The sequence below is a fragment of the Petaurus breviceps genome, unplaced genomic scaffold (assembly GCF_028583685.1).
Source record: "Petaurus breviceps papuanus isolate PSGF00001 unplaced genomic scaffold, PetGlider_PUasm1.0 90625, whole genome shotgun sequence".
Taxonomy (NCBI): domain Eukaryota; kingdom Metazoa; phylum Chordata; class Mammalia; order Diprotodontia; family Petauridae; genus Petaurus; species Petaurus breviceps.
The window spans coordinates 4994018-5021423 of NW_027187289.1; the positions used below are offsets into that span (position 1 = coordinate 4994018).

The window sequence follows — 27406 nt, forward strand, 5'->3', positions numbered from 1 at the left end:
TCTCTCTCTCTCTCTCTCTCTCTCTCTCTCTCTCTCTCTCTCTCTCTGTCTGTCTCTTTCTCTGTCTGTCTTTGTTTCTGTCTCTGTCTCTCTCCTTCCCTCCCTCCCTCTACCTATATGTCTACCTCTCCCCCCACCCCCAAACTATCAATGGGTTAAAGGGTATTGCACTCATTAATGACTTTGGGGGAATAGTTTCAAGTTGTTTCCTAGAATTCTTGCACCACTTAGCAGATTCACCAGTGGGGCATAACTGTTCCTTTACCCTCACAGGCACTCTATTAATTGCCATTTTTCTTTTCTTTTGCAACTTTGACAATGTTACAGTTACGAGACAGGATTTCAGAGTTGTTTTCATGTGAATATCTCTTGCTATTAGTTATTTGAAGCATTTTTTTTATATTGTTGGTAGCTTGCATTTCTCTTTGTGGGAACTATATGATCTTTGACCATTTATCTATTGAGGAATGGCTCTCATTCTTATCTATCTGTCTCATTCCCTCAAAGGTTTTGGATATTAGACTTTATCAGAGAAATTTGCTGCAAAGATTTTTTTCCCTAGTTATCAGTCTAATTGCATTGATTGTGTTTGCATGAAAACTTTAAAATTTTATGTGATCAAAATTATCAATTTTGTGATCATTTCTATCCCTTTTTTGGTCAATGATTTTTCTTCTAACCATTGTTGTGAAAGGTGTCTCTTCTTATCTTCTTAATGACATGACCTTTTATAGCTGAGTCATGTAGCAGTTTCAAATTTATTGTGGTATATGGTATGTACTCAGAAAACTTCAATGGTTCCCTATTCCCTATAGGAAAAGTCTCATCATATTTAAACTCAGGTCTGGCACTTTATAGTGCTTTACATGTAGCTGGGGCTGAATACACAATATTTGAGTCAATGGGGTGGCTAGGTGGCACAGTGAGTAGAGCACCGGTCCTGGAGTCAGGAGGACCTGAGTTCAAATGTGACCTCAGACACTTAACGCTTACTAGCCGTGTGACCTTGGGTAAGTCACTTAATTCCAATTGCTTTGCCTTCCCCCCTCCAAAGAAAAGCAAAAGACAACAAAAAAAATATTTGAGTCAAATTGAAAAATATAATGCCACAATCTTGTGGTTTGTGTCATTCTCATCAATAAACATTTATAAGTGCCTATTATGTTCTAAATTCTAGTTAGAAAAAGAAGAAAAATGACACAAGATATTTCATGGGTAATCATAACACAGTGTAGGAAATGGTGGGAGCCAAAGAACATCTTAGCTAAAGATCTCTAAGAAACCTCAAGAAATAGATATCACTGGCAGCTGGGAGTTGGGGGAAGGGGAAACAGGGAAGGTTTCATGGAGGAGGTAGCAGTGAAATTTGCCCTTGGAAGAAGGTAAGGATTTTGAATGGTGGTGATAAGAAAGTAATGCGTTTCTAGTCTGAGGAATGGATTGTCCAAATGTAGTTTCTAGTGATTATATGCTGAGTTTGAGGAACATGCAGTTCAGCTTGGTGGGACTGTAAAGGAAAACCGGAAGCAGATTCTGTAGAGGCTTAGATTTTTTTTCTGTAGAGGCTAAGAAGATTTTTTTTTCACTTATTCTAGAAGTAATAGAGAGGTATTGAAGGGTCCTCAGCAATGCAGTGCCATAGGTAGTCTTGTGCTTTAGAAAAATAGCATTGCTGGTTGTGTGAATGATAGATTGAAGAGAAGAAGGATTTTAGTTAAAGAGACCAATTTGGAGTCTATTATGGTATTCTCGATGAGAGATAATGAGGGCCTGTACCATTATGAGTGGGAAGAAGGGAACAGATGCAAGAAAATCTGTGGAGGCAGGCTCAATGTAGCAAAACACAATCACTTATATTGAACTTAATTTCCCGAGCAAGATTCAAGTTGATAAAACAAAAACAATAATCACATCTCTCTTATCTCTAAAAACTTAGTGATTATTGACTAGACAAAATTCAAAATTATGTCTAAAGTTTTTTTTTCTGCACTGAAATATAGACTCAACACAGTGCATATACAAGGCTGGGGCCTTTATGTGCTAAGTTTTCAGTGGAAAAAAAAGTCTCAAGTTTTTATGTAACACGATTATGCCTAATTCTGGCAGCTTTACTCTTTTTTGGTTTCTCATTTACTCCCTTTGTCCTTCTTATTCTCTGTCAGATAAAAACCCAAACCAACAGCTACCAACCACGTAGATTTTTATAGCACCAGTCCTGTGGTTCTGTATATAAAAATGGGGATGCTTTCTCTACTTCATTAAAAAAGGAAATAGATACTGGACATGCCAACCTGTTAATGTTCTCTCCATATTTCACTGTACCAAACAAAACAACTCCAGCAAAGGCATAGCACAGCAGCAATAAAAACATCCCCACGATGATAAAGAAACTTTTGTACATGCTGACAACCACTGTCAAAAGGAGCATCTTCAGTGTTACCTGCAAACAGGAAGAAGACCATAACCCAATCATGTAGAAGAGCTGGGAGAAGGGCATCTTATTTAATCAGATTGGCATAAAACAGATGCTCAAGGTTTCTATATGTGAATAGCAACCAAACCATGCTTTGCTTGAATAATTGCCAGTTTCTAAAAGGGCTGATAGGATGCTTAATATTGGGGCTACAGTGTCAATAGCATTAGATAATAATTGACAAACATTTATTAAGCACCTGCTATGTGCCAGGCACTGAGTTAAGTGTTTGGATACAAACACAAAAATAAAACAATAACCGTTCTCAAAGAGCATTCATGATGGCATTATCTGTGCAGCCTTGACAATGACTTGGTGATGTTAAGGGATCAGAGATACCAATCCCTTAGGTGAGTTTGTCTTTTTATTTCCCACCACATCTACTTCAAAACCTTCCTATTAGTAGAGATCAAGTACCATCAATAGGCAATGTGACTTTTCCATTACCTCACTATCTCTAATCTTTTATTTCACATGACTGGCTAGTACTCTTTTTTCCTGGCTGCTAGATCTTCAGACAGTTTTTGGTCCCTTTAACTTGGCTAAACCAACACAGGAGAAAAAGCACCATTTAAACTTTTTCTTAGGAGTCATTTCGACATTTTTCAGGAACTATGTTTCTTTATTTGGGGGGGGGGAGTAAAGGGATAGCACTAGAACTATTTCATAATAATAGCTTTAAAATTTTGCTTATTTTATAGCTTATGCTATACTTTTGGGGTCATAGACATTATTCTATATTAGACTGTCCCTTCTAGAACCCCCCCCCACAACATAGCAATGGACAAGAAAACAAACACACCTATACCTTTTACCATATATCCTACAAGACATTCTAGAGTAATTTTTCATAAGACTATAGGTTTAGACCTGGAAGGGACCTTAGGGATCATACATTCCAATATGTTCACTTTATAGGTGAAGAACCTAAGTAAAGTGACTTTCTTAAGGCTACAAAGGTGGGGTTGGTGCCATACTTGAACCCAAGGCCAATGTTCTTTCACTGTACTCTGCTGTTTCTCAGCTGCAAGAAGCTCTTTTTGGTCTCCACAATTATCAATGCCTACCTAAGCTGCACTTTGAGTTTTGGTTATTTTACTGCCTTTACTATTTCCAGTATCATTAGGCTAAGATAACACGGTTTCGGTCTATAATAAACATGCTCAGATTTTTTTTTTTTTCAGAAATGAAGATTCCCATTAAAAACAAAGTTCATAACAGAAAGGGAAATGACAAATATTTTATGGATTATGCAATTTTTAATTGATGATTTCTTTGGTTTGTTGAATTAAAAAAAACCCAAACAAACCATACCATTGGAACCTACGATCCTATCTGAGGACAAGTAGCTGATTGGGTTAAGATAGCTACTGATAATGATGAGTTCTTAGGCTTATGATTTTGAATAACTTCTCGTTAATAATCCTGAAAGACATCTATTTAATATGAAGCCCTCCTTAGGAAGAAGATACCAACTTATTATTGCATTCTGTCTTTACAATATAAGTAATTTCCAGAAACACCATCTATAAGATACTTACATGTTTTCCACAAATGGAGAAAAACCTGAAGACAATCACACAGGCTCCCATCATATATGTATATGCATTCTGGAATTTAATAGAAGAGAAACTTTCATAATTTGCACAAGAGCTTTTGTTCCAGTTCCAGTTCCATTTCTCATTTGAAGCCATCTGAGAAGTCTACTGAAAAATTGCTTTAATAAAATGTGGAAATTCATATAGGAAATTTGTCTAAGAAGGTTCTGAAAAGGTCACTGTCACATCTCATGAATAAATATTATCCATAAAATGAAAATAATAAATGAGACTTGGGTCTCTGTTTTGCTTAGATGGCTTCTATATTGAAGGGTTATTATATAAAATAAGCATTTAACAATCATTTATTAAGTGCTTCCTGTGTGCAAGGCACTATGCTAGGCACTAGGGAGATTCAAAGTTGTAATAAGGTGCAGTCCCTGCCTTCATGGAATTTACAGATGAATAGAGGAGATGGTAAAGACATGGCTTTCATTTATATTGACCCTACAGGTAGAAAGATCTTGTGATGGAATAGAAGGGATCCTGGGATTTAGAGCTGAGAGAGACTTTCAAGGAGGGCAGTAGTATAACATGAGAATGGACCCAAGAAGATCACAGTCTGTCCTTCTCTGCAAATCTTTAAAGGCAAGACAGATACTCATTAATCTAGGGCGATTTAGGTATGGTGTGTTCTTTCAGTGACAGTGACTAGGTGACCTTTTAAGGACACAGTCAATCCAATGAATCATTATTTGTTGACTAAAATAACCTCACTAACTTTACAATGAATTGAACAATTGTCTTATTAGAAGGGGAATATTCCATTAGATAGAGCTCTAGTAACCACTCTGGTAAAAACAAAAAAGCTGCCAAAGGATCTTTGTGCTTTATTGGGTCAGCTTAACCAGATGTCAGAGAAAAACTTAAGAAGTATCCTATTTGTCATGAGATCACAGACCCAGAAAGGTATGTGACTGCAGGATCATCAACTTAGAACTGGACGATACATTAGAGACACTGTAGCCCAACCCCCTATTTGGCCAGTGGGGAAACTGAGACTCATAGGGATAAAGCAAAGGGCCCAAAGTCACACAGGGATGGATAAACCGACAGAGTTGGGATTTGAACCCTGGCTCTCAGAATCTAAATCCAGTACTCCCTCCACCATACTTAGTGAAGTACTGTCTATGAATATATTTTATTTGGTGAAGTAGTGTCTATTAATGTATTTTATGTGTGTATGTTGGTAGGCTAGAAGGGGTCCAGTACTTCTTACATAATCAATTCTAAAATGGATGCTGATAAATGAGTGTGGTTTCTGAATGAAGAACATAAGAAAGTGATCATAAGAAAGTGAGTTTATCAGCTTTAAGAATTCCTATGTACGGGGGTGGCAAGGTGGCACAGTGAATACAGCACTGGCCCTGGAGTCAGGAGGACCTGAGTTCAAATCTGGTTTCAGACACTTAACACAAAAACTAGCCATGAGACCTTGGGCAAGTCACTTAACCCCAATTGCCCTCCAAAAAGCCAAAAAATAAGAATTCCTATGTACAGTGCTCTGTGTACAGGGGGCTGACAATCAGCTAGTGTTTATTCAGCACCTACTATGTACCAGGCAACTGTGCTGCCTTGTGGTTGAAACTCGAGTGTGAGAGAGAGAGCATTGGAAGGAAAATAAAACAAAACAACTGATTGTTCTTCTCCATCCACTGAAGTACTAAGCACATGTAAACAACAGTGAGAATTGAGTTCAGAGGAAAGCTGCTGGTGCCTAGGGGCTGTGACAGCTCATCCTGGGAGATCTCTACTTCTGTAGGAAGGCAGCATGATGCATATCATCAACACAGCATTTTCTTAATAGAGTCCGTTCTTGCTTACAGATATGTGGGTTCTTTCTTGTTATGGACTATGCAGGCCATGCCACTGCCACTGAGTGGGAAGGTGTGTATGTGCACTCCAGAGACAAAGAAAGCGGTTTCTGAATCACCCAGTGTTCTGCCTCTTCCATAACTATGCTTTTCTCCATTTGCAGATCTAATATGGGATTGACTTTAATTATAATAAGCAGCACAGTATTATTGCTAGTGGAGATCTTACAAGGAGAGCAAAGTGAAGTATCACCCAAATGACACCAAGAGAAGTCACCAAGAGGTCATATCGATTCCTTCGGCTCTGCCAGAAGCCAGCAGGTGACATGGCGATAATCTTCATTGTAACCTGGTAAACAAAGAAGACAGGTAACGTGATCGATTTTTTTTTAGCCAAACTTTCATTTACCAAGCACAAATAGAGTCTACTACTAAACGTAAATGCAAACAAATTTTTTTAGGAATTTTAAAAAAAAACTGAAATAGTCTACATAAATTTGAAGAAGTATTTCTCACTAGATATGAGTCACTTTCTACAAAATACAAACTCATTAGAAATTGAATGAGCTATAGATTACATTAATGGAAGAGTCATTCCTCCACGCTCTTTTCCACTCCACTAATTTAGATAGAGGCATATTTTGCTTCCTCAAGTAAAGCACGCATAGGAATAAGAAACATCAAGTACCACACATTTATGAAATATAAATTCCAGGGTCTTAAAAAAGTTGCATTGAATAGTGATTGTGCATCCAACACGTATTTTAAGGTAATCCTGGCTCTGCCAAGAGCAAAGCCATGAGTCATCTCTCCTTGCTGTATTTTGAATACCCTAAATCACTGATTGTGCAGCTAGCTCTAAATACTTGAGCTGACACTAAAGCTGCCACAGCTCAGGCACAGCAGTCCACAGTGGTGTCTTGGCAGTTGGAAAAGGAAAAGAGAGCATTCATTATGCAAATGGAGGCCACCATTTTGTTTAAAAGGAGATATTCTAATGATATGTTTTCAGAAGCAATTCTCTTAAAATAATGAAATGAAAACTTCCATTTTCATTTAAAGCTTCCATCTTAAAATGATAAAATGATGGGAGGAATCCAAGGATCTGGATTCAAATCCTAGCACTGCCATTTGGGGGAATCACAGAGGATCTCTTCTGAGTAACTGAAGCTTCTTCATCTGTAAAAAAGAGGGGGTTTGATGGCATGCCCCTTACAGGGCTCACATTCTGATTCCATAATCTATACCCAATGAAAGTGAATAACAGAAAATGAGCAGAAACCACTTGGAGAGTCTTAAGCCTTTTACCATACCTCTAGGACAAAAATGAAGGTGAACACAACGGACATTGTTGCTAAAGGAACAGTCACTGGGTCTGCAACATCCCACTGAAATAGGAAAAGAAGCACCATTTAGCCATGTGATTCCTAAAGATGATTTTTCTCCTTCTCCCTATTAGGTGAAGCTTATTTTTTTTTTAATATGGCAGAGCTTATGTTTAGATAAGGATGGTAGCTTGCTACATTCTCAGTTAGATGGATGAATGAAAAAATAATTTGCAAATGCATAGTGTGAAACAAAATATAAAAAAAACACAAGAAATGTACCTTGACTGACAGCAGCACAGATTGAGCCAGGACTAGCACGGCAATAGTCCTCTTAAAAAAGGGATGCTGGGTAATGTCATACATTTTAGCTCTAAAACCATCATTATCTGTGAAAGAAGGATTTTTGCAAGGGCATTTTAGTCCTGGGTCACATTTGCTTTCTTGTTTTTCATTTTCTATAATGATCATCTCAAGACACATTCAACATTTTTTTTCCCCTGCTACAGTTTTAATCTAACTTTGAATATTTAAAAACAACAACTGCATGAAGCCTTTAGTACTGAGAGGACAGTCATATTTCTGTCAGGTTAATATATTTCAGTCTCCTTATTAAAAGGCAAGCACAAATATATTTTATTTAAAAATTCATTTTTTTCATTAAGGCTTATCCTAAAAGCACTGAAGCACAACCTTTGGGCGGCTAGTTTTAATAGCCTTATGCAGAGATCTGTGGTTAGATGGCTGTTTCTACATTAACTTATGCACAACCTCCTAGTGGCCTCACGATTATTATTTTAATTTAAATCTTAGACTCCTGGGGAATCATGAACACTAGTGCCCAACATGAATGAAATCAGAGCATCTTTGATACCCGGGCGAGGTGGGAGATGAAGAGGTTGTGCTATCTTCAGTCTGCTTTTCAGATCTTCCCATCTTCTCTGATCTACAGTCAGTAACGCCGTTCCCTTAATAAACAAAGGAAAGCATAAAAAGCCTTTTGTCATCTAAACCCAGAACATTCCAAATGTGATCATCATAAGACAAAACACACACACACACACACACACACACATACACATGAGTGCTGCTTTTTGGAGCTTTAAAAGACAAGCACTTCTTCCCACATAGTGGCACTTGGGTAAACAGGGTCAGAGTTTCTCTCCCTCACCTTGAGTGCAGTCCCAAAGTCGACACTTTGGCTGGAAGACCCTACTCAGTGAGCAGACTTATTGCTCTGTTTATATCTAGGGTAGCCAGCGGTGGAAAACATTAGTTTTATATTTGATTTTATACTTGCTCGAATCACACAAAGGGAGGGAATACCTATTTAGATGGCAGCTAATTTTTATTCTGTTTCATTGCAGAAGACACTGCAGCAAAATAATGGCTTGCTATTATTACTTTAGCTTGTGAAAGTATTTTTCTGTCCCTCCTATCTTCCCATTGTCCTGAAAATGTGCAGTCTTAATAAGCATAAAGAAGAGACATCAGGTGATGAGACAAAGGACTGGTGAGGAGGGAACCAGTGCACTGAATCCTGTCGATCCTCTGATAAGCAGCAGAATGATTATATAGCAAATTCTTTTATTAGAAATTTTTTTTCTAATATTTATCTAAGTGCAAGCAGATTGAAGGTGGGGAGACAAAACAAACTAAACCCACCCAGCATATTTTGAGGAATCAGAAAAACAAAGTTTTCCCTGTAACTCCAGTTCATTTAATGAAAGGCACAGATATGCAAGGTTGGAGAGTCCTGAGGAGTGGTTACTCACTCACTCAGGAAACATTGAGCTGTTTTGTCCTAGATACTGTGAGATACACGAAAAGGAAGAATATTTGGTCTGTGCCATTCAGTCACTTAGAATGTCGTGATTAAATTCTGCTAATTGGTTGTAATTTCTTACCAGGAAATATTTATAAGTTATCAGAGCCAACACTATTTTCATGCCACCATACAGTCCTTTTCTTCCCAACCTTATTCCACTTCCTCCCTTCTTTTCTCTAGATTTTTTTTCCTCTACATTTTTGCTGCTTTGAGTGAGCAGAGACAGTTGGGCTCAAATTCCGCCTTCCTCTGACACTTACTAGTTGGATAACCTTGATTAATTAATTAACATAATAAAATTAATTAACATTAGTTAATTAACATCTGTGAGACTCAGTTTTCTCACCTATAAAATGGGGATAATAATACTTTTAGTAACTACTTTATTTAATTGCTGTGAAGATCAAATAAGATATTATCTTATTTGTACAAAGATATTTGTACCAAGTGCTTTGCAAATGTTAATTCACCATAAAGCAAGAGCATTTAAACTGGGGTTCACAGATTCACAAAGGATCCATGCACTTGGATGGTCAAAAAGCACATATTGATTTTCACTAAAAATGAAGGGAAATTTAGCATTTCCTTAAATTATTTAACTCCATTATTCTGAGAAGGAGTTCACAGGCTTCCCCTGACTGCAAGGGGTCCATGACACACAAAAAATTTAAGAACCCCTGCTTCAGAAGGATAAGGACTAGATCTATGCTTCTTTTTTTAGATCTATGCTTTTATTAGCATAGGAAACTCGCTCTACTAATGTAGGTTGGCACCTTCTATGAAAATTTTGTCTTTCCCAGGGTCATACAGCCAAAGTGTATCACGGGTAGGATTTGAACCTTGGTCTTCATGGCTACAGGGCTAACTCTATCCAGTACACCTCTCCTAAATGAACATAGAAATGTCAGTTGTTACTATTGTTATTGTTATTATTATTATTATTATTCTCTTCTTTCTCTCAGATAATATGTAAATATGTTTTCTCAGTAGAAGGGAAAAATTCTTACCAAGACTTAAAACTGCTGGGCCTTTCCAGATTCACCACCACCATGCACCAAGAGCAAACAGCTCCGGGCCATGGAAAGAAATGCTACAAGTGGCCTACAAGCCCAGATGAGGACACTGGAATTGGAGTCAGGAGACTTGAGTTGGAATCCTGACTCTGCGACTGATTCGTTATGTGACATTGGCCAAATAACCCTACTTCTCTAAACCTCAATTTCCTCATCTTTAAAATGAGGAGGTTGGATGAGATCATTGGACCCTTGTTTTGGAGTCATGAGAAACCTTAGAAGTCAACGGGTCTATTCTTTCCTGTATGTTCTCTTTACATTTGAAGAAAGTGAGGCCCAAGAAAGCCAAATGCCTTTAAAAGCATCTGCTAAATGAAATAATTTAAATATAGTATTTCAAATATTCTATGACCACCATCAGCACTTTAAAAAAAGAGATGGGGCACTGAGTTATGTGAAGATGAAAATATAGACTCTATCTCCTGACTGTACATTTTCACTGGCTGTCACCTATACCTGGAATTCTGTTCCTTCTCATCTCTGCCTCTTGGTATCCCTGGCTTCCTTTGAGTATTAGCTAAAATCTACTTCTGCAAGAGACTTGTTCTGATATCCCATAATGGTAGTACAGTTATCCTGTCCACATGGCAATTTTCCCCATTGTGAACTCGATATAGCACAGATCAGTGTGAGAAATTAAAGGGAGAGTTTTGTGGAAGCCACAGATGATACACAAAGGCCAGTAAATGACACAGAGTCTATGACCAAATACTTAACACAAGTTTTCAGACTTCTCCCATACAAAGGAAGGGTAAAAAATTTTGACCAAATTTTCCAGATTGCGGGGCCTGTCACCTCTGCGATGTAGAAGGGATAACTGTACATTCCTTGTTGAATATCTCCAACTTATTATGTATCTTATCTGTATGTTGTGGTTTGCCTGTGAGCTCCTTAAGAGTGGCATTGTTGGGGTGGTTGGGTGGTGCAATGAATAGAGCACAGGCCCTAGAGTCAGGAGGACCTGAGTTCAAATCCATCCTCAGACACTTAACACTTACTAGTTTTGTGACCTTGGGCAAGTCACGTAACTCCAATTTCCCTGCCCTTCCCCATCCAAAAAAACAAAGCAAAAAAAAAAAAAGTGGCATCGTCAATAGAATGTTAAGCTCCCTGTGGGTAGGGACCTTTTCAGTTTTGTTTTGTATCTCCAGTAATTAATAATGGCATATGTTAGGCACTGAATAAAAATTTACCAATTGATTCATTGATGTTCCTTCTAAGTCTTCTTCTTTTGAGACTAACCATGCTAATTTTTTTCAAATATTCCTCATACACCATGGTTTATGGACTCTTCTAGCCCAGTTAGGTGGCATAGTAGATAGAATGATGGGCTTGGAGTCAGGAAGATTCCTATTCCTGAATTCAAATCTGGTTTCAGATACTTACTAGCTGTGTGACTCTGGGCAAGTCACTTAATTGTGTTTGCCTCGGATGCCTCATCTGGAAAATGAGCTGAAGAAGGAAGTGGAAAACCACTCCAGTATCTTAGTCAAGAAAACCCCAAATGGGGTCACAAAGAATCAGACATGACTCAAAAATGACTGAACAACAACAAAACAACAACATCCCTATACCATGCTAGTTGTCATCACAAAATTACAGAATCTCAAAGGTGAAAGGGATTTCAGAGGCTATCTTGTCTAACAAAGAATTCTCTACAATATCGCTGACAAGGGTCAACCACTTCTTGTCTGAAGGAATTCTAGTAAAGGGAAACCATTGCCTTCAGAAACAAACCATCCTACTTTGGGATATCATTATTAGTGAATTTTTCCTTATTTCAAACCTAAGTTTGCCACTCTTCATTGTCCCTGCATTGCTCCAAGAGATGTTCTCTGGGTCTAAGCAGAACGAGTGTAATCCCTCTTCCATGGGGCAACCCTTTAAATGCTTGAAGACAATTAATATAGTTGCTTAAGCTGACAATTGTACTAAGCTTTTTGGGATACTTTCTATACTCTCCATCTTCTCTTCTCCAGGCTAAATATTCTTAGTTCCTTCATTGATCCTTATATGGCAATATCCAGTCCCTTCACCATCCCAGATGCTCTCCTTGGGAAGACCTCTGGGTTTTTGACTATATGGAAATGTATGATCATGTTTTTCAAGTGCTAGATGTATATATTTACATAATACAGGCTAATATCGACATAGAAGTTCATGCCTGCAAAATAAGAATTTCACATGCACAAACTCATTTGACCCTAACAATAAAAATGAGAAATAGGAAATACAATTACTATTACCAGTTTATAGACAAGAAAAGAAGTCCTGGGAAGTTAAGCAACTTGGCCAAGGACACATGGGTAGTTAGCGTTCTGATTCCAATTCCAATGATCTTCCTACTAAACTGTATTTCCTTTCTCAGTGATATAGATGGTGTAGTAGGTTTAAAAAGTTCATTCACTTATGCATTGATGTCCTAATTAAATCAGTAAATGGCCTGGTAAAATACTTAGATTTGTTTATGCCACTTATAGAGCACTTGGCTAAGTGAAAATGCTTAAACTATTTCAAAATTTCATTTTTCTTATTACTGACCCTGCAGGAAAGCTGCTTCTAACCAGACCCACCAGGGACTGAAAAACGCCTCTTCTGTTTGTTGGCAATGAAAATGGGAGAAAGAGGAAAAAAAGGATGTGGAGAGAAGAGATTTCTTGACAATGGAATGCTCACAAGGAAGAGGAGACTGTTCTCTGGTTCATGAGTAAGTTCAGCAAAGAGAATGATCCCCTGTGAGGATGAGGGGGGAGTTGCTTCCCTTTGGCTATAGAGAGGCTTTTTGGCACAAGTATCACTGTTCAGATTCCAGAGCAAAAGGTCCCTTAGATACTGGCTGGCAACAAAAATCCAGATTTCTATCATGTGTAGAATGAGAGAATACTTGTAGGGATTCTATTTATCACAAGATAAAAAAATTCGGGCCTATAGTTGCCTTTTTATTTTGAATGATGTATTTGTTTTCAAATTTCAAAGAACACAAATACTAATGATATTGGGGGGGCAGATTTAGATAAAGAGGAATGGGAAGCTCACTAGAATAAAAATCTGGAGAGAGATAATCTGAGCACAACCTGATATACACTTTACATTTGGGGAGAATGGATTTATAGGGTTCAGAAAATGGACAGTTAGGACCCTATGGCCTGAATTTCTAGAGGAGAAGACATTTAGCTGGCATCCATGAATACAAGGAACACAATTTACTGAACTACATCCTAGGTAAAAGAACTAGTGGTTTATAGTTGCTAAGCCATTGTCAGTGATACTTGCTAGAATACTGGAAACAGAGGAACATGAATTTGTAGAGCTCTTAGAGAGAGTTTTAGCTCTCTCAGCTAAAACTGAGGGTAGATGCATCCATTGGTTGGTTAAGTAATCACCTCTGAATAAATGACACCCACATCTGTACACCAAGCTACAGGGTCATATCTTCAAATACTTGCTCAATGTTTCTACCTGGATGTTCTGATAATGCTTCAAACTAAATACATCCCCAAATAAATTCACATATTCTTCTGTAAATCCATTCAACTTTCCAAAGTTCCCCTCCCCATGGAGGGCACTACCATCTTCAAGTCATCCAGATATGTAATCTTGAAGGCATCCTTGGATCTTCCCTTTCCCTCCATATTCAGTGTTTCCAAGTCCTACTGGTTTGACTTTCAGGATGTTTTCATATACACCTTTTTCTGTCCACTGAACCCAGCATTCCATTTTAATACCTTCCTAATGATTCTTTTGGCCATCAGTTTCTTGACTTTCCAATCCACCTTTTACTCAGCTCCCCAAATACTCTTCATGAGGTACATGTCTGACCATGTCACTCCCCTATTCAAAAACTATCAGTGAGTCCCTTCTAAAATAAAAAACAAACAAAACTTCAGATACCCAGACAGTCCTGTTTCCTACCACTGCCCTTCATCAACACTGTTTTCCAGTCAAACAGGGTTATTTGTTTTTCCTTGACTCAACAGTCTATGTCTTATGTACAAAAATTCATCTAGGAGACTCATTTCTCTCTATCTAGCTAGCTCCTTTCTCCTTATAAAGATAAGAATTCTCATCTTTGTCCAAGGCTTAACGCAGGGAAGCCTTCCTTAATCCCTCTCTCCTCCTCTGGACCTTTCTCCTCCCTCAAAGAGCCTTGTTTTAGAGTTCTTGAATCTTCACCTTATGCCCTCACTCCCTCACTCTAATCTTTATCTTATACTTTTTGATTGTCATGCCACAGGAGATGATGAGAGATGAACTCTTTCCTTAATAGTTAAATACCATCTCTGGGACTTACAGCCTATGAGACCTTGGGTAAGTCACTTAATCTCCTTCTTTCATAAAATTACTTTTCCTTTTGGACTAGATGGCTTCTGAGGTCCCTTCTAGCTCTATATCTATAATCCTTTAGAATGTAAATGCTTTAAGGGCACAAACTTTTTTGTTTTTTTGCCTTTGTATCTCTAGTTTCTAGAACAGTGCCTTGCACATAACATACTTTTAACAAATACTTGGTGAATGTTGAATTTAACTATAGAAATTGGGACAATGGGTATAAGTTGTAGAGAGACACATACTAATGATAATAATAATAATAGCTGTAACTAGCATTTAAATAGTGCTTAAAGGTTTGCAGAACAACTTGTAAATATGATTTCATTTTTACAACCATCTTAGGAGGTAGGTGCTATTATTATTTCAATTTTACAAATGAGGAAACTGAGAAAAACAGATGGAGTGATTTACCCAGGGTTATATACCTAGTGAAAGCAGGAACTGTGGTTTCTTCTTTGTTGGTTTTTGGCCTTTTTTAGTATCTCCAGTGCTTAGCACAATGCCTGCTACACAGTAGGCACTTAATAAATGCTCATTGACTGACTAGTAAGTATCTGAGGCTAAATTTGAACTCGTCTACCTTTTTCCAGGTCCAGTACACCAGTTACTATGTCACTTAGCAGGCTCTAATGACCCAAAGTGTGGAAGCACTTCCCAAGAGTCATTCTAGTCAAAGTGGCATGCCGGTTTTCCAGCAGAGGTCACTTGTTGGGAGGGTTCAGATTTAGATAGGACAGAATATAGCTATAACTATCCAATTTTGACATTTATTTTTGTTGTTGTTCAATCATATCCATCTCTTCATAACTTCATTCTGGGGTTTTCTTGGCAGAGATACTGGAGTGGTTTGCCATTTCCTTCTCCAGCTCATTTTACAGATGAGGAAACTGAGGGAAACAGGGTTAAATGACTTGTCCAGGGTCACACAGCTAATAAGTCTTCCTGACTCCAGGCCCAGCACTCTAGCCATTGAGCCACTGAGCTGCCCTAATATTTTTGTTTGTCCTCCATTCTTGAAGAGGACCAATAATATCAGGTTGGTGATGTCTTGACTTACAAGTGAATTGGACTTAAGTGAAGCAGAGCTGGGCAGAGTCATCAGCTTCACTCTCTCTTCCAGAGTCATAAGAGTCCAGTGTCAAGATATAGGTCAGGATGACTGACGATGACCTCAGATGCAGTGGGAGACTTTGGCCTTTCTAAGCTAAGGTCCTTCCCAGGTCTCGGTTTGTCTGAGGCAACACCCATTCAGTGATTTAAGGCTAGGTGGTACAATGCATAGAGTGCTGAGCCCAGAGTCAGGAAGACTTCCTGAGTTCAAATCTGGCTCCAGACACTTACTAGCGGTGTGACCCTGGGCAAATCACTTCACCTTGTTTGCCTCAGTTTTCTCATCTATAAAATGAGCTGGAGACAGAAATGACAAACGATTCCAATGTCTTTGCTGAGAAAATTCCAAATGGGGTCACAAAGAACTGGACACGAATAAACAACTGAACAGCCCTAATACTGACAGAGATATGTATATATAAATGTGTGTATACATACATGTGTATACACATATATATGCACAAATCATAGGAATATACACACTCATAATTATATATAACATGTATATATTTGTGTGTATATATGTGTGCATGTATACACATACATATACAATGAGTACATATGTGTGTATATATGTGCATATACATATACATATACACACACACAAATCATAGGAGTGTAGATCTGGAAGGGAACTTAGAGGCAATTGAGTCAAATGCCCTAATTTTACAGATGAGGAAACTGAGGCTGAAAGACTAGGGTCACAACTAGTATCAGAGTCAGGATTTGAACTAAATTCCTTGACTGTGCACCTCATAGCTAATCCTTAGTATTATGCCGACCAGAAAACACTTGAATAGCAAATGAACAAGGACTGATTTCAGAAGTTTTAAAAAAGACATAATTTTCTTAAGAAGAACCGTTTTTTAAAGACATGAGGGACTCTCTTTCCTGTTCTGCCTAATTCTGAATCATAAAACACATTGCTCCCAGTGCTCACATTATTCCCCATCTTCCCATTTCATACCTATTGCATTGATTACCTGACTGAGGAGAGAGAATATATATGGAACCCTGTTTATCTACCACTAGGGAAGACTTTATCTAACAATTTATATTTTCATTTTTAAAACTTAAGGGGTAGACTAGAGGTGATTTAGATATTTGCTGCAAAGGAGAATTTATCAAGGCTGCAAAGCAGATCTAATTGCTTTTAGCATGCACTTGACTACAGGTCTAATATTCTCTCATCTCCTTTCTCTGTAATCTTCCTGTCTCCCTTCCCTTCCCATCTCTGAATCTTCACAAAGCTTTTTTCTCTACTTGGAATGTTGTACATGGCATTGAGGATCATGCACTAGACTTGGAATTGGGAAGACCTGAGCTCAGATCCTTGCCTCAGATACTTGCTTACTGTGGGCAAGCCATTTAATCTGTGCCTCAGTTTCCTCATATGTAAAATTAGAAGGCTGAACACAATGCACCCTAAGGTCTTTTCCAGTTATGATTTATGATCCTTCCAAGCACCCTCTTTTCTTTCCTTTAAAAATAAATTAAAATTTTTTTTTAAAGACTAGGTATTTTTATTCTCATTTAATCTGGAAGTTAAGGAATCACTCATTGGCCAGTCCCTTTTGGATTAGCACAGGTGCTTTGACCTGATCCATTTTGTCCCTCCTTGGGCATCCTGGTACCCCCGCCATTGTTGGGTACTCAGTTTATTTATGATGAACTTAGTGAAGACACCTGATTGGCTTAGCTCTCTCCAGAGCTGAAGAGATCCACCTGCTTCAGCTTCCTCCAAGCAAGATTACCCCATCTGACTCTCTTTTTCCTTTTAAAACCCTGCTCAAGCCACCCCTCTACTATACCTTCTGGTTCTGGTCAGTCCAAGTACTTTAACACTCTACCTACATTTGCATAGTTAATAATACATTTATATGTTATATATTAAATATAACTATAGTTATATATAATAATATAGTATGTAATACAGGATATATAATATATAATTATACATAATTATGATTATATGATATATACTATATATTAGTTATAGTTAATAATATAGCTATACATATATACATAATATAGTTACAGTTAATAATAGTTAAATTAATTATTTATTAATTTTTTTCCCCTCAGACATGCCTTTTTATTTAGCTTCATTCATTTTTTCTTTGTCATGTCTTCTAATTTCTATAGCAAATATGGGGCATGATGCTTTGAATAAGTAACATGGTGCATGAAAGGCAGCATGGTGCCCAGTGCTAGAGGAGTAAAGAAGACCCACTTAAAATCCTATTACTTACATTTACTAGCCATATGACTTAAGTCATTTAACTTCTCTATGCCTCAGTTTCCTCATCTACAAAAGAAAGGGGTTAGACTTGATGGCTTTTGTAAGGTCCCTTCTAATTCTAAAGCTACATTCTACAATGAAGCATTTTGTGTTGAGAGTCCCATGGCTGTTGTTCCACATGGCCCTAAGATGGCCTTCTCTATTTCCCTTTATCAGCTATTTTACTTAGGAAAATGAGGCCCACTCTCTTGTGTTTTGTTTTAACAGAAAAAAATATAATGATCTCAGACAAATAGCATTTTTTTGGGAGGGCAATTGGGGTTAAGTGACTTGCCCAAGGTCATACGACTAGTTTTTGTGTTAAGTGTCTGAGGCCACATTTGAACTCAGGTCCTCCTGACTCCAGGGCTGGTGCTCTATTCACTGTACCACATAGCCACTTTAAATGGCATTTTCTTGATCATAAATGTATGTATGCCACTCTGTATTTTGACAATGAATATTTATAGTGGTTCTTCTAGGATCCTAGAAGATCTAGAAATGTTTCTGAATCATCAAAGCAAGTATAATAACTTGTAATATAACTTTTGTGTTACAGATAGTTTATTGTGTCCTAATTTTTCAAATATTAGTAACCTATGCTTGAATATATGTGATTCACTCAGCCTGAATGTGTGCTTAACAAAAACATTTCATTCTATAATACTGTTAAGATAACTCATGGGAATCAGGTGGATGGCTTCTGCAACATTCTTATCACATAACTCTCACCCCCTCCCCAGAAAAAAACAAACAAAACCAAACCAAAAAACCCTTCAGGAGGTCTTTATAACATGTAGAAAAAAACAAAACAAAGCAAAATTCCTTTGCCTGGAGTACAAGGTCCCCTACAATATGGCTGCACCCTAACTCTCCAATTTAATCTCACATTCCTCTTCTTATATGTAGCCTGTTCTTCCATCCTAATCTTTCTGAATACATACTTTTGCTCATGCCAGCCAGTATTAAGAATATCATCATAACCCTAGCTCCACTGATGGAAGTTTTACCTATCCTTCAAAATAGACTTCCATAAATTCTCTTAGTTCTGCCCATTCAGGATCAACCTACTGCTATGAGCTCTCACGACATGATCTTTGTATTTCACTCATGGATTTATAATCTGGTTTGCATTATATCTATATCTATCTCTACATCTATACACACATCCTCTTGGGACAAGGACCACAACTTCTTCATTTCTGTTCCATAGGTATGTTGGTATCACTCAGTGATTAGTAATGTATCTTCCCACAATGCATTCAGTAAATGTTTAATGATTCTATGCATAATATGTGTCTCTTCTTTTGGTACATGGATGTCTACTAGGAATTAATCAACCAACCAATAAGCATTTAAATACCAACTATGTGTTGACCAAAGGAAATAGAGTAAAACAAAGCAGTGTGCCTTCATAGGGTTTAATTCAATTGGGGAAATGATATATAAGTAAATCCAAACTATATTTAAAATCATGATATAGACTGAATTTATAATTTTGTTGATAGAAAGAAATTCTGTATGCAGAAACTCACTCCACCAATGCAGGCCTACAACTTGTATTCTTAGAGAGTAGCCTGGAGAATTAAGAGGCCAAGTGCCTTGTTCAGGGAGGCATAGACCTGTAAGTCAGATCACTAGTGGTTTGGAAGCTATCTCTTGCTTCCTTTTATAAATATTACTTGCAAAGGAATAGCATTGTATAGTTAATGTATTTTTGTGTAATGGGAAGATCTTTTCCAACCATCAGTAGGCCCGTGTGACCTGCTTAAGTCACATGGAAGCCCAAGTCACATAAGTTTGGGCCACATGAAGCCTGTGGTGGGGGGAGCTTGCTAAATGGGTATAGCAGGAAGGGTGGAACAGAACCAAGAGGAAGTTGATCAGAGCAGTTAGAGCTGAGGGAGAGAGTGGAAGTAGGCAGTGAGTTATGAGTGTTCATTTGTGAAAAGGCCCTAGTAGGGGGAAAGCTTGGGGATGGCGGTGCCCTCTGCATTGTTATTGTATGTAGATTTCTTTGTTGCTATGATAGATTTGACTTTCTGGTGTTAGGATTTGGCTTTCTTATATTTGAGTAAATGTTTTGGTTCTGCCTTACTTGTGGAGAGTCTGTTATATTTTGCAACTCAGAATTATGCCAGCATATTTGTATCCACGGTAGGTGCTGTGATTATTAAATTGGTGCTACAGGCATTTGAACTGAATTTTGAAGGAAATTTAGGATTTTCTGAGGCTGAGAAGAAAATGTATTCCAGCTTGTGCAAGACACAGAAACAAAAGATGGGTCCTCACATGTGAAGAAAGGCAATTACATCCACAGAGAATAGAATGGGAAATAATAGGTAAATGGAAGGCTAGAGCTGGATTGGTCCTGCGTTTATGCCACATTAAGGAGTTTGTATTTCAATGTAGAGGGAAGAAGTTACACTGGAGCTTTTTGCATGGTGGGAGGAGTAACACTTTCAGACATATGCTTTAGGAACCTGGCATTAGCAGCTGGGTAGAGTATGGTTTAGAGAGGGGGGACATTCAGAGGAAGGGGCCCAGCCAGGAAGCTACAACGAAATTGCAGGTGAGAGGGAATGAAGGCCTGAATTAGGATGGTATCCATGTGCATTGAGAGGAGGGAACAGATGTGAGAGATACTGTAGGAATAGAATCAATAAGACTTGGCAATCGATAGGATACGTGGCATGAGGGAGAGTGAAGAATTAAGGATGATTTCAAGACTGAGAATGTGAAAGCATATTTGGTCTTAAGAATGAGCTTGGTATGGTGATGAGAGTACTAAGCTTAGAGTTAGGAAAACCTAGGTTTAAATCTGTCTTTTGAAACTCCCTACGTTTGTGATCCTGGGCAAATTATCTCAGCTTTGCTTCAAGAAGTTCCTTAAGGATTATTTCCCAAGTCACATTTGTGTGTGAATGGAATCATATTCCACCCTAGACACAGAAACCCTACATGCTTTTTAAAACTTAACAATCTGTGGAAATTTTTAAATGAATCTGGATAACCACTTGTTCACATTTCAGATGGGCATTGGACAAAGAAGGAAACTTTCAATTTTCAGATACTTTGATTTCATAGAAGAATTCCATTTGTCGCAGAAATTTTCTGTAATAATTGGATCCCTGAATTTTGTATGCAAAGAGAATGGAAGGAATGAGAAAAAGTAAGTTAGTATTTTAAACTAAAAGGAGTTTAGATGCAAAGCTTGAAGACAGAAAAAATTAGGCAGAGTGAACTTGATTATACAGAAATAATTGTCAGAAAATCACAAAGCTAAAAGAGATCTCATTTGGTCCTTCCCCTTGCCTTCAGACAGCATTGCAATTGAACTATTTCAGAATAACAGCTGTCAACCAATTTATTTAAACTTTCTAGAGGAGGACGTTATCCAGCTTTGCTTAATAACATGTTCCATCGGTATCCTTCCATGTTAAAGTGAATTATCCCCCAAATATTATATAATAATTAAATGTAAAAATCCTACTTAAAAAAAAACAAAACTGAGAACCTGAATAGACCTGATGTGCAAATTGAAGCATATTTTTCCTTTATTGTTCTTTTTTTCTCATCACAACATGACTTATGTTTTGCATGACTTCTCATATATACATATATGTATATAATGGGTAATATATTTCTTGCCTTCTTGATGGGTAAGGGAGGAGTGGAAAGAAGGAGGAGGAAATTTGTAATTAAAAGGAAAAAAAATTTTAAATTTAAAAAAGATCCTGAATTATTGTTAAGGGTAGTGGAGTCCTCAAAAGAACTAGGGGAACTTAAAAGAGTGGTGGGTTTGGTGGAAAAATCATGAATCCTTTTTTTGGGATATGTTGAATTTGAGAGATCTACTGGGTACTCTGTTCAAAATATCCACTTGGAAGTAAGTGATATATGAAAGAGACTAGGGTTGAATAAATAGATCTTAAAATGGCAAAGAAATGATAATTGAACCCAAGGAACTGATGAAGCTGCTAAAAATGGAAGACGAGGGTGCCCATAACTGAACCTTAACGTACACTCACAGTTAGGGAATGGGACTTGGATGATGATCCAGTAAATATGACTAAGAAGGACTAACCAGTTACAAGGATAACCATGAGAGCGGTCTCATGCAAATCAAATGGGAAGGAATATCCAGACTGAGTGGATGACTAATCATGTCAAATGTTGTTGTGAGGTCAAGCAAGATGAAGATCGAAAAAAGATCATTATACCTTGCTATTAGGTCACTTTTGAAAGAACAATTTAAGTTGAGTGATAAGATCATAGGTTGGATCTCAAGGGGCTACAAAATGAATGAGAGCAGAAAAAGGAGAAGCAATGAATACTGGACATTTTTTCCCTAGAAGTTTAGATGAGAAAGGGTAGTGAGATATAGGACAGTAGCAGGAGGGGATAAAGTGAAGGTTTTAAGGACAGTCACCTGGGCATATTTGTAGGCAATAAGGAAGAAACCTGTAATGACAAGACAAAGAATGATTATGAGGCAGAAGATGGGAGGACATGTGATTAAAGGCAAGAGGGCATTGTTGTTAGTAAAGAAGAGAATTGCTTTTTCATCAGAGGCTAAAAGGCTGATGTCAAGGGATATGAGATACAGATTTGTGGAGAAGAGTGAGCTCGGAGTGAATGACCTCTGTTTTCTCAGTCAAGTATAAGGTAACGTCTTCTGCTGAGAGGAAGGAAAGAATGCTTGAGGAAAGAAGAGAGTTTAGAATGACTGTTGTCAGAAATGTGATAGAATAAATGAAGAAAGAGTAAAAGGATTGCCTTATGGCAGTGAAAGCCCATTTAAGATGTAGATAACATTAATTTTTAGTGGACATGATCAGCACTGTTGCATGATTTTCTCCATTACTGTTCAGAAGCACGTGAGCATGAGTAGAAGAGACAAATATGGGAAGTAAGAACACCTACACTTACTAGAGGAAAACCACACCCATCATGCAGTCACAGTTCAAAGAAAAAGCATGTAGCAACCAAAGGATGAATGTTTAGACTGCATCTGGAATATGTTCTCAGCCGTTCAAGTAAGTGGAAGGCAGTCACCCTAGCTAATCAGAACCATTACATCACTACTGATCTGATTCTGGCCATTCTTACATGGTGTATGTGTGTATGTATGTATGTATATGTGGGTGCATATATATATATATATATAAAGCATGTAATATTTATTATCACTACAGTTTGAAATTCTCTGTGCTTTCACAATTGAGAATCTCAGGATTGTCTTGTCTCAGAAATTCCCTTCTTGCAGTCCTCTAATCCATCTTCTTCCTTTAGTTAAAAGAATTTTTTTTAATATGGGAGCTTCTTCAGGACCTTCCATTTGGGATTGAGCTCAGGGGAGGATGTCTCTTAGCTTTCTGTTCCTGGGAGAGTGGATAAAGATTCCATCAGTCTATGTCTGTGGGTATTGCAAAGGAATAAAGTGAATAAAAGTGCAGCTGATCAGATTATTAGGGGTGGTAGTCACTAATGAGGAATGGTCCCAGACCATATATTACAGGGCCCTTGTGTGAGAATGTGGTTCTCCTTGTCTCTACTGTTCAGCAGTAATAAAGTGGGGAGAGCCCAAGCAGTTTCACAACAGAGAAAATCCTGGCTCATGCATAAATATTGCTTTGCTAAGTTAATTTTATTTACTTTGGTGGATAGACAGCTGGTCTTAGAGGCAGAATGAACTGGCAAGGTTCATATCCTGCCTCTGACAAGTGGAGGTATTATGAGCTTAGGCAAGTTACTTAGGCTTTCCGTGCTCTTGCCAACTTTCTGAGATTGTTAGTTGAAGAGAAACTGCCAGTGTGTATTGCTAGAAGGGATTTTCTCAGGTAGGAATTCTGAATACTGCTGAAATCATAGGTGCAGGACCTATCCTTTTCCTTTTGCAAAACACTTTTCCCACAACAATCCTGTGAGATCAATAGCTTACATGTTATCCACCCCATTTTCCTGAAGAGGAATCTAAGGTTCTACAAGGTTAAACAATTTGCCTAAGGTCACATGTCTAGTAGTGTCTGAAGTGGGATTTGAACCTGGGTCTTTTGACTCCAAAGCCAGAACTCACTCCACTATACATTTATGTGCTTTATAGAAATTTTTCCAATTTATTCTTATTTACTTATTCATTATAGTCTTGCTGTGTTTTTTCAATATTTGTAAACTCGAACTGACACTATGGAATTATTATGAACTGAACACTTACCCTGTATAAAGTATGTAAAAAATTGAGAACCTTACCTTCACACTTTTTTTAAAGAAGCCAGAATATGATCAACCAACTTCACCCACATGGGGAAAATTCTACCTTGCCCTCCCCCACCCCTAAAATTTTGATTGCACCAATTTGGTACATAACAGCATACAATTCATATTTTATGAAAGCAACATTGCATGCAATCACTGAATTCATTTCAGCCTCAGCGTTTTAATAATTCTTTTTCACCTCCCTTTCAGTTTGAACAATAGGAGATAGGCTGTCAGTTGTCAGGGAATTAAACAACACTCTGCTACCCAAAGTGTAAATTTAGTGAAAATTGCATTTGTAAGTAATGTGGCTGAAAGATAGCAATGAGGTAATTTGTAAAAGAGTCATAGAGATTATTTACACTAGTTACATTATTGTTTAATATGTTCTCGTAGTGTGTGCATAATAAAATACTTCAAAGTAAAGGGCTAGCAATGAATGCGTTACCCCTTGGTATTCAAATGAAGAATTCTTACCTTGTTTTCATTGAAATTAGCAATGACTACTCCAACAAAGAGGGTCAGTCCAATCATGCAACCCAGGAATACAAAAACATGAATATAGATTCCGTGGATCTGCATAAATGGAAAATATGGTGATTCATCAAAGCAAATGAAAGCAGCTCTTGAAGCGTTCAAAGGATTCGATGTGCTTGCTTACCGGCCCCACACGATGAATAATAACATCCCGTACTTCCACCCAGCCTTTCAAGGAAAGAACTTCAAACAATGCCAGCATAGCATTTCCCACATTGTCAAAATTAAAGTTCCGAGGATTGGCCCTGTAATTCAGAGGAGGAACATACTGTGAAATTCTGATAAGAAACATCCTAGGGCAAGTAGTTGTCATTTCTACTCAGTTTTAGATACTGGAGAAAGGTGCATTTGACCCCTGAAAATATTGGCTCTATGACATCCTATTTGCTTTATGGGATCAATAAACTAGATTAAATTAGTCTGGATCTCATTTTTTGGGGCAATGATGGATTATTTCTTTTCAAATAAGATGAAATGTTAGCTATCCCTATATCCAAATTCCCAACCAACTGGTAATGTGTATCTCTTAAAAAAAACAAACAAACCAAACTCAGCTGTTTTTTCCTTTCCTCTCATTTCTCTCTTCATGTTCTACTTGCATTAAACATTGAAACTTTATGTTCTGAAATGCCATATGAAAAGGAGGTTTTATGCTCTATATTGATCTTAGCAATAACAGCAACTGCATATGATCCAACAAACATTTGTTAAGCAGCTGCTACATTCAAGGCTCTGGGCTGGGCACTGGGGATACACAGAACAAAACTGTGAGTAGCCTTGACTGTCAAAGAACTAATTGGTGACTCGGGTGTTCAGGAGGCAGCCTAGAACCATCTGTCTGACTGTTCAATTTTCAGTATGAGTCTTTTCATATTGGAAATTGGCAAACTGCTACAAATCAGTCCTTGATTTATTGTTTTGTTCATTGTTGAGACCTAAAAAAGTGATGGAGAAAATGTTAATATTCAAATTAAACGAGAGAGAGAGAGAGACAGAGAGACAGAGAGACAGAGACAGAGAGACAGAGACAGAGAGACAGAGAGACAGAGAGAGAGAGAGAGGGAGGGAGAGAGAGAGAGAGACGGACAGAGAGAGAGAGAGAGAGAGAGACAGAGAGAGAGAGAGAGAGACAGAGAGAGAGAGACAGAGAGAGAGACAGAGAGAGAGACAGAGAGAGAGACAGAGAGAGAGAGACAGACAGAGGAGACAGAAAGAGAGACAGAGAGAGATACAGAGAGAGAGCGAGAGCGAGAGCGAGAGAGAGAGAGGGGAGAGAGAGAGAGAGAGACTGTGTGCGTGTGTGTGTGTGTGTGTGTGTGTGTGTGTGTGTGGTGTTGGTAATATTATGCCCCTGGAGATATATCATGTCAACAGTTTGATAAAGAAAAGATAATTTGAGGAGGGAGAGGACACTAATAGCTCAGAGAATTAGGAAAGGCTTCCCATAGGAAGGGAGGGGCACCTTGGTTCCGACTTGAAGGAAGCTCAGGATTGTAAGAAGTCAGAGTCAGGAGGAAGTGGAAGATAGAATGCAGAGTTTAGATGGCAATGGCTGGCCTAGAGAGAGTAAGAGGGGTAGAATTGTGAAATAAGAATGGAGAGGTAGGCTGGATGATGATCATGGCTTTACACGTCAATTCAATTCAACAGGCATCTATTAAGGACAAATTATGTGTTAGGTAACTGTGCTTAAGTTCTCAGGGTACAAAGAAAGTCATCTTCAAAGAGCTTCCATTGTACTGGACACAAAGAAGTAATGCAAAATGCATACAAAGTAAATACAAAATAGTTTTTGTTTTTTGGTGGGAGAGCACTATAACTGAGGGAAACTACTTCTCTAGGATAGAGCAGTTAAGCTCAGTTTTGAGTAGAGGAAGGGATATCAAGAGACTGAGGTAAACAGGGAGAGCATTTCAGGCAATAGGAACCAGTCTGTGCAAAGGCACGAATGCAGAGGAATTTCTATTTTATCCTATAGGCAATAGGTCCTTGAACAAAGAATGGTCAGACCTGTGCTAGTGCAGAAAGAGAATTTTGTAAGCTAAGTGAAGGATGGGTTAGAGAAGGGAGTGACTGACAGAAGGAAGGTCAGTGATGGTTCTTACAGTGGTCCAGATGAGAGGAGACTGAGAGCCTGCACTTGAGTGGTGGACTAATAAACTGGAAATAAAAGGGAAGTTATGAGAGATGCTGTGGAAGTAGAATTAAGGTCTGTCAGCTTCTTGGATATGGGTGGTGGGGGTGGAAAGAGGATGAAGAGTTGGAGATGATCCTGAGACTTTGGGACTGTAAGTGGAATCTTGGTGTCCTCGACCAAAATAGGAAAGATTGTAGAGGGAAGAGCTGCTTTGGGGGAAGGGAATAAACTCCAGTTTTGAACATGTTGAATTCAGGTTTATGTAATACTTTACAAAGTATGTTTTCCTCCCAACAAGCATATTAACCTCATTTTAGAGACAAGGGAACAGAGGCTTAGAGAAATTAGGTATGTGTAGTACCTGCATTAGGTATGTGTAATTAGTGAATGTGAAATTAGGTATGTGTAGTCACAGCATGAGAACTGGGACCCAAATCCAGGCCTTCTGTAAGAGAAATGCCTGTTTCTTTTTCATTATTCCCTGCTACCTCTAAGGATAACTTTGCTTAGAAAGTTTGACTTTAAAAGTAATTTCTGTCTGTGTTCTGGTGAAGTGTAATTGCCATATATGGACTTTCATCACTTAAATACTAATTAAAATTATAAAATATATATTTTTCTGTCTTAACCAAAAGAATATACT

General features: G+C 38.0%; 1 protein-coding gene across 1 annotated transcript in view; it reads right to left on the reverse strand.

Moving 5' to 3' along the window:
* Positions 1-27406, reverse strand: part of NALCN (sodium leak channel, non-selective) — a 558956-nt gene that overhangs the window by 16236 nt on the left and 515314 nt on the right. Inside the window, exons 29-36 of the mRNA XM_069064204.1 lie at positions 24751-24871; positions 24567-24665; positions 8085-8178; positions 7493-7599; positions 7199-7273; positions 6115-6234; positions 4015-4083; positions 2292-2440 (exon numbers count right to left, since the gene is read on the reverse strand). Coding sequence (XP_068920305.1) covers positions 2292-2440; positions 4015-4083; positions 6115-6234; positions 7199-7273; positions 7493-7599; positions 8085-8178; positions 24567-24665; positions 24751-24871 — 834 coding nt within the window. The remainder of the gene's footprint in view (positions 1-2291; positions 2441-4014; positions 4084-6114; positions 6235-7198; positions 7274-7492; positions 7600-8084; positions 8179-24566; positions 24666-24750; positions 24872-27406) is intronic.